This window comes from Nycticebus coucang, chromosome 4 (assembly GCF_027406575.1).
Source record: "Nycticebus coucang isolate mNycCou1 chromosome 4, mNycCou1.pri, whole genome shotgun sequence".
Taxonomy (NCBI): Eukaryota; Metazoa; Chordata; class Mammalia; order Primates; family Lorisidae; genus Nycticebus; species Nycticebus coucang.
Genome location: NC_069783.1, coordinates 8298473 through 8306375, shown reverse-complemented (window position 1 = coordinate 8306375; position 7903 = coordinate 8298473). Strand labels below are relative to the sequence as shown.

At 46.6% G+C, this 7903-nt stretch overlaps 1 protein-coding gene and 1 long non-coding RNA gene across 2 annotated transcripts in view; one reads left to right on the top strand and one right to left on the bottom strand.

Annotated features, from left to right (window-relative positions):
- Window positions 1-2341: 2341 nt before the first annotated feature.
- LOC128583592 (uncharacterized) lies at window positions 2342-5429 on the bottom strand. The gene is made up of 3 exons (XR_008379501.1): window positions 5294-5429; window positions 4996-5157; window positions 2342-2688 (listed from the first exon to the last, which is right to left on the bottom strand). It is a non-coding gene; the product is annotated as an uncharacterized LOC128583592 (long non-coding RNA).
- YWHAQ (tyrosine 3-monooxygenase/tryptophan 5-monooxygenase activation protein theta) overlaps window positions 5347-7903 on the top strand; it is a 47284-nt gene continuing 44727 nt past the window's right edge. The window contains exons 1-2 of the mRNA XM_053587867.1: window positions 5347-5458; window positions 5868-6252. Coding sequence (XP_053443842.1) covers window positions 5959-6252 — 294 coding nt within the window. The 5' untranslated portion in view covers window positions 5347-5458; window positions 5868-5958. The remainder of the gene's footprint in view (window positions 5459-5867; window positions 6253-7903) is intronic.

Genomic DNA, 7903 nt, shown 5'->3' with positions numbered 1-7903 from the left:
CGTACATAGGTCCTGCCTGGACATATGGGACCGAGTGTCTCTACGCAACTGGCCTGGTCTCTTTGGCTTTTTCATTAGCTCTTTATAGGTTTGTTGTCTCTGCCTCATCAACTGATTGTCTTGTGTAGACCATAGACGTAGACTGGATCCCAGGTCAGCCCATGGAAGAGGCCTGGGCTAGCCCCAAAGCCCTAGGTCTTCCTCTGCTCAGAATCCTCTGCTGAGAGACGCTCAGGAGTCCTTCTGCTCCTGCCTTCTAAGTAGCCGCTTCTGGACCATTGTGGGCTGGGAAATCAGGTAACTGAGTCGGGTAATTGAGCATTTCAGAACTGAAAAGAAAGGGGACCCTTTTGTTCTCAGTGACCGTTAGGTTAGGCTCCGGACTTTGTGCTTTTGGTCAAGCTTCTTGTAGGCACAGGCTGTATCTTGATCATGATGGAAACTCCACCCTGAGGACAGTATCTGGTGAACAGAAGATCCCTAAATATTTTGTTGAGTGAATGAACAGGACATCGAGTCTAAGTTAGGCTTGGGGACCTTCTGTGCTAGCTTCAAGATTCTGAGGGTGCTCTTCAGATACAAGCCTGTCTTTATGGAATGTCTGCTGGAGACATAGCTCTGCTCAGCGTGCTTTACTTTTGTTCCCAGAGTCTACTCTTCTAGGGACTCTGTACGTGGTTGGGCATGGAGTAAGCACATTAAGCCAACAGCCAATATAACTGAAAATGTGTCTCCTTGCTGGACTGGAGCCACTTTCAGAACAAACATTCATTAGAGGCCTTCTGTGGGCTGGTGGAGTGACCAGGGATGTGGAGATAAGATGTAACTTTGCCTGCTAGAAGGTCACAGTCTGACAGTGGAGGTGGTAGAGGAGGGGAGAGAAACACGTAAACAATTAAAAGAAACAGGCAAGAGACCAGGAGGCACCACTCTCACTGCAGTGTGGTGAGTACAAAAACAGGGCCTTCCATTTGAGATAAAGTCAGCTACTGACTCACCAATAGATAAATACTTAGCTACCTACCAGCCTTGAATAACTAAACATTGTTCCCAGGCCAGCAAACATTGGAGCCTCTATCTTCCATTGCAAGAGGCACAGTGTCTTGTTTGTTGTAGTAGAAGATTAAAATCAGACAGACCTGTTTTTGAATCTTAACTCTAAAGCCTACCAATTGGATGGTAATTTAACCTCTCTAAGAATCTGATTAATCAGCCACACAGCAGAGAGTACAACGCCTAACTTTACCAAGCTGTTGGGAGGGCACTAGGAATACAGGATCAAAAAGGAAAATCCTTAACCTCAAGAAGCTCATGATCTGCTAAGGGACATATGTTTATGTCATAAACACACACTTAAAACTATTAAAAGGTATCCATGTCATTTGTAGAGGAAAAGAAAAAGTAGTGAATACTTTCAGTATTGACTAAATATTTCTGTACTGACTGAATATATTATGGTTTTCCAAAGAAATGAAATCAGTGGAATGTGTGTGTGTGTTTATATAGAAAGGAGGGCAGGGAAAGAGAAAGACAGAGAGAGAAAGAGAGGAGGAATTGGCTCACATAGTTACAGAGGCTGGCAAGTCCAAAATCTGCAGGCCAGCAAGCCGAAGACTCACGTTCCATTTGGAGTCTCAAGGCTATCCACTGCAGAATCAGGCAGAATGATGTTGCAGATGGAAGGCAGTCTGCGGGAGAATTTTCTCTTGCTCAAAGGAGGCCGATCTTTTTGTTCTATTCAGGCCTTCTTTGGCTGACTGGATAAGGCCCACCCAGGTTAGGAAGGGCAATCTGCTTACTCAAAGTCCACTGATCTAAATATTATTCTCATTCAAAAATGCCCTCGCAGAACCCCCCAGAATAATGTTTAACCAAACATCTGGGCACTATGACCCAGCCAAGTTGACACATAAAATCAGCCATCACAATGAATGAAGTGAATCAAGTTTCAAAGCCAGAGAATTGTGCAGAGACTTTGCCAACTTTGCTTTCATGATTTCCCCACCCATGACTCTATGGGGCGTGATCAGCACCTCCAGGTAGGGAGCAGAGTTGGGGTAACTCTTTAACTGTCCCCGGCACAAAAGCATGATTATACTTATATGGGAAATTTGGGTGGAAAGTCCCACTCAAATGTTTGTCAGTAAAATTGCTGCCATATGGTAGCAGAGGAAGAACTTTCTCTCTGATGAGCCATTGCTCTGGGCAAACAAACCACTGCAACAATTTAAGAGAGTAAATTCAACCAGGAGGAATCATTCATCCTGAAATGTATATTGAATATAGCCCTTCTGCAGACCATTAATCCCACTAATTACAACAGTGATTCAAGAGGTAAGTGTTCACTAACATTTTATAAGGCTCGAAGGCTCCTTGCAGCAAGACAGGCATCCCTCTCCTTGTCTGCTGCTCCACCCCCAAACATAGGGAAAGAAGGGAAAAACCCCTACTACTTACTGAACACTTGCTATATGTTCTTCCCATGCATTAGCTCATTTAATCCCCACAACAACTCTTTGAGGTTGGGATTATTTTTATAGGTTACATGTATAGGAAACTGCGGTTCAGAGAGGATCAGGGTATTTGAAGTAAAATCACAAATAAATGGTAAGGCTGCGATTTAGGATCTTCTGGCTCCAAGTTCCATGTGCTCCCTCTTGCTTCAGCAGCTTCTTCATATCAGGCCATCTAGAAAAAAATTTTCAAGAACTTTAAATAAATAAGGTAATGACTTCTTAGTTCTGCCTTTGCTGTCTGTTCCCTAGAGTTTCTTCCCATATTGGATATGATACTTAATAGGTTTCATATTTTTTAGGATGCAACTCCTAAGGGACTGAGATGAGTCTGATCCTTCCTAGAATTCCTATAGTACCTAGCAGAGATCTGGGGCAACTTGCTGGGGCAGCCTCAGCAGTGGGTAAAGGATGGGCTTTGGCACTCAGACTACATGAGTCCATAACTAGGCTCTGCTGCTCACCAGCTATGCAACCCTGTTCATAATACTCAACTTCCCTGTGCCTCAATTTCCTTGTCTGTGAAATGGACATATGATCATAATAGTACCTACCTGTGGTTGGCATTAAGCAGGTTGAATTAGTTGATCTTTGCAAAAAACAGTGCTCGACACGTGTAATCATTCAATAAATGATAGCTTTTTTCTTTCTTTCTTTTTTTTTTCTTGTGGTTTTTGGCCGGGGCTGGGTTTGAACCCGCCACGTACGGCATATGGGACCGGCGCCCTACTCCTTGAGCCACAGGCGCCGCCAATAAATGATAGCTTTTTTTGTGTCCAGGGACTTTAAGTTTCCAGAGCCTTATTTTCTCCAACCTGAGTTCTTTCAGGCACAGACTTCTTTAGGTATGCAGAGGGTCCCTTTGGACGCTCGCATAATACAATTCCATTGTATATCTTTGGTTCAAAGCAGTTTTCACCCCAATGATTCCAAATGATCACAACCAGTTGGTGTCAATAAACATTTAGTTGAATGAAAGCAGAAGTTTTAGAGGCAGAAAGCAGTAAAAACCTGCCAAGGTCACAGGGGGAGATGGCAGCACAGTCCAGACTTTCTGACAAAGAATTTAGTGTGTTTGCCCCTTCTGGGTAGACCCTCTCTCCGTACCACAGAGGTTTAATCCCCTGACAGTGTCCTCTCCAGGGTCTCCATCCTCTCTCCACCTCCCCTGGTTTCTCCCCTGGCCTGGGCTGTCTCTAATTTTGGTAAGCTTGAAATTCATACAGAAAGCGTTTTATCTGACCTTCCACATGTAAATTCTTTCCATTGGGATTTCTCAGTGTCCAGCTCCACCCCAGGCCACACAGCCATAAACACCATAAACATTCGTGTGTCTGCAAACTGGCCTCAAGGGTTCCAGAAATAACAGCATGAGAATGCTGGGACATAGTAAGGCGTTTTTGCATTAAGACACAGGCCCTTTCCAATCCAGGCTTCTCCTGTCTGTCAAAGAACAAAGCAACCTTTACAACCCAGGACAGGGAGGGTATCCAGAAAGAGTCTGATTTTCTAGAATTCCACACCTTTTCCTCCCAATCTCTTTGCCCTCTCAGATCCTCCATTCTAGAAATTCTCCAGATCTGCTCCAGTCTCCGCTTAGAACATGAAATTCTTTCTTGCCTGTGGCATTCTTTACCTTTCCATGATCTGCTCTTCCTGAGATATGCTGGAATTGGGATTACAGCAGTGTGAGCCCAGATGGTAATTCTCATCTGTCCTTCCCAGACAGCCACCTTACTTGGACTTGGGGGACTGGGTTAGTGCCAGGAGAGAAGGGAGTGGTTTGGAAGAGAATGGAAAATGTTAGGGATTATCTTGAATACAAGGCATCTGGGACAGTCTTTCTCACTTGATGAGACGAAAATCAGAAATCAACATTCAAAGAGTTCTAGCTTTGCAAGTGTCCTCTCAAAAATAATACCAGAAAACAAAAAGCATGTATACCTAAGACAAGGACGTGAAAAATTACATATTTAGATGCATAGCCTGTAAAGAAATAATAAAAATTGATTTTTAGGGAGGTGTTATCAGTTTTCTTAGGGGGCGGGAGTAGTTATGGGTGTTTTCCTCCAAATTGTGCTTAATTTTATTTCCCACGCTAAATAAAATCCCTGTACCTGGCACTGCCAGAGAGATTTGCCCGGATCTTCTGGTATCTACCTTTTTACAAGGAAAATTTTGATTTTAGGTGCCCATCTGAAAACTTGAATTTATCCTGTAAAAGCCATATTGAAGCCACTTTTCTCTAGGAACTAATTCTTCTTTAATGGAGACGGGATTATTTCTAATTCGCAGTCCTCATAGCAACGTCATTAAAGTCTGGGTTTAGTGTCTTGAGCTCCAAACCTTTGTCACGAATAGGAAGGTGGAGAAAAGAAAGGCGCTTGTACAATAAGACAGCAGGTTTTGTCACCCCCCAAAGTCCAGCCTCAGGCAGGCGGACCAGAGCCGCAGCTGTAGGAGCCAGCAAGATGTTATGCACCATCTGCAGCGGCTGCTGCAGTAGAAGACTCGGCCACCGCCACGGAGGTCGAGCGCGCCTCTTGGTCTCGTGCCGCACCCAGAAGTGCAGGGGTGGCAGGGAGAATGAGCGGAGTTGGTAACAGCATTGCCATGGCAACAGTGACGTCCTTTTACCCTGGATCTAATTGGAGGAAACCCCGTGGCCGTAGCCGCAGCCTGCCGGCCAACCGAACTTTCCCAAGCCGACCCACCCTCCTAGCCTCCGCTTCCTTTCCCACCCCGCTTTTTTCGCCCCCTTCCGCGCGCTCAGTTCTCACTGGCTAACGTAGGGAGGGGGCGGGACTCTTGGCCGGAGCTCGGCGCGTCATTGGGCGACGGTCCGCTCTTCAGCTCCGGAGTAGGCTGAGACGGGAGGGTCGTTGGCTAAAGCCAAAAGCTGATCAAAGTGGTGGGACTCGCGTCGCGGCCGCGGAGACGTGAAGGTGAGCGCCAGGGTTGGCCTGCGGCCCCCGTAGGGCCGCGCTGGGCTTAGGGACTGGGCGGAGGCGCAGCCCTTAGTGCGGCCGGCCGCCGACGCCGCTGTCCTCAGGGATGGCTCCGGCGGGAAGGTGCTGGGCCAACGGCCGCTTCCATCTTGGGCCAGCCGGGCGGGGGCAGCGGGAGCGGCCCTCACTCGGGCTTCCCCGCGCGCGGGGCCTCCGCGCCGCCCCCGCCTCCTCCGGTCGCAGGGCCCGCGGCCTCTCCGGGCGCCCGGCGGGGGCGGGGCGGGGGCGAGGGAAATTCAACCGGGCCGCGTGTGCGGGAGACAAAAGCGGGCGGCGGGCCGCATTGTCTGACGGCGCTCCCCTCCCTCCTTTTTGTTCTCGCCTCCGCCGCTCCGCCCCTCGGCAGCTCTAGAGGAGGAGGATTCCGATCCGGGTCGGCGCTCGCCTCGCTCTCCTTGTCCTCGGCCCCGGCCCCGGCCCCGCGCCGCCCGCACGCCATGGAGAAGACGGAGCTGATCCAGAAGGCCAAGCTGGCCGAGCAGGCCGAGCGCTACGACGACATGGCCACCTGCATGAAGGCGGTGACCGAGCAGGGCGCCGAGCTCTCCAACGAGGAGCGCAACCTGCTCTCGGTGGCCTACAAGAACGTGGTCGGGGGCCGCAGGTCCGCCTGGAGGGTCATCTCCAGCATCGAGCAGAAAACCGACACCTCCGACAAGAAGTTGCAGCTGATTAAGGACTATCGGGAGAAAGTGGAGTCTGAGCTGAGATCCATCTGCACCACGGTCTTGGTGAGTCTGCCCTGACCTTGGTAGGGGGAGAAGGGGTGGCCGGAGTGGAGAGCTTTTGTCTGATGCCTTTGACTGGGAATTTCGTGGGCATGGAAGGTATATGAGCCAGGGCTTGCCCAATTTTCTGCCGATGCGGAGGGTTTGACAAGATGAGCCCTGTCTTCCTTTAATGTTACTTAAGTTCTTGAGACTCAAGAAGCCGCTTTCACAGGGGCGAGTGAATCTTTTTTTCCCAGATGCTAGGTTGCTGGCACTCAATGTAACTTTGAAGTGTCCAAGTAGGTTTGTACAAAACAAAATCATTTTTAAGCTTCTGGAACTGGGAGACTGCTTACTAAGATCTGTGAGCCCAGGAAAGAGGCGCAGGCACCTTTTTCGGTAGAGGCTCCGTGATAGGTTTTCTTCCCAACGCTGGTAATAAAATTTACTTAGAAAATCCGAACTGCCCCATTTTTCAAGTAAGTGGATCTGTTGAGCTTTCCTTGTTAAAAAGGGAGAGGAGGGGGAGTTTGGTAAACGTGAAAAGGGCCTGGCTATATCTAAAGAACAAAATGTCCTGGTAAATTTCAATACTTAATAACATGTTCTTGCTATCTCATACCTACAGCTTAAGCACTGTGTTGAAGCGAATGCATTTCTGGTGTGGAGTAGACAAGGAAAGCTTTCCAGGTTTTGAACTGTCCAGTCTTACTTAGCAAGGTCGACTGTTGGGTGGGGTAGGTAGGTGGCTGCTGTGATTCACCCTTATTAGTGAGAGAGAACATTTTTAGCTTTGTCATTGCATGGATCTTTTGATTAGTAAGATAAGTTTTAAAAATTTAAATACCAGCATTATGTCCTAGAGTGTTTTTGAATATTTTAGTGCTGCTAAGAGTTGTTTCTACAAATAAAATAGGAAATACCTGATAGTTTAAGTGCCACTTTTACAAGAGGCATGCTGATTTTTTGATGTATTTGTTCCACTTTGTATTTTAGGTGGACTTTGAAAGACAAGCATGCTAGATTGGTGATTTTTCAAAAGAGAATAGAGAGAAAAATTCCTCTTTCCTTCCTAGCCTTCTGCTTTGATCGCATCAGAATGATGGGGCAGGAAATATGTTTTCCCCCTCTTGTAAACTTCTTTGACTTAACCTGTTTTTCTAATATAGGGACCAGATGTGAAGAAAATCATGGCTCATGGAGATAGCTGGTGAAGGGCAGAGAGTGTGTACTATAGTGGAGAAAACTTTTATTCAGATGATTTACTTTATGAAGGCGAGACTTTATAATTCATCGGTGTATTCTTACCTTCCAGTTCCTGCTTAGCATAGAGGACAACGCACTCAATAGAAGCCTTTTGGACCTAATTGCTTGTATTCAAAAAATTTGTCAACTTGAAAGTGATGGTAGACTTAATAACATGTAGTAATGGCTATCAACAATGTTATCTACTATAAGAATTCCATATGTTAACAAGGTTTTCTTTCTATGTGTTTATTTCTTTTGGTTCTCACAGCATATTTTATTGTTTTTCTGTTCAGTTATTTCTTTTATTGGTTTGTTAGTTAGCTTAGGCAGCAATTCAGAATTACCACAAGATTTTTCCTTTTCTCTAGCAGGTTAACTCTAAGCCAAAGGGAGTATTTGTTTTATTTTGTATCTCTTATAAATT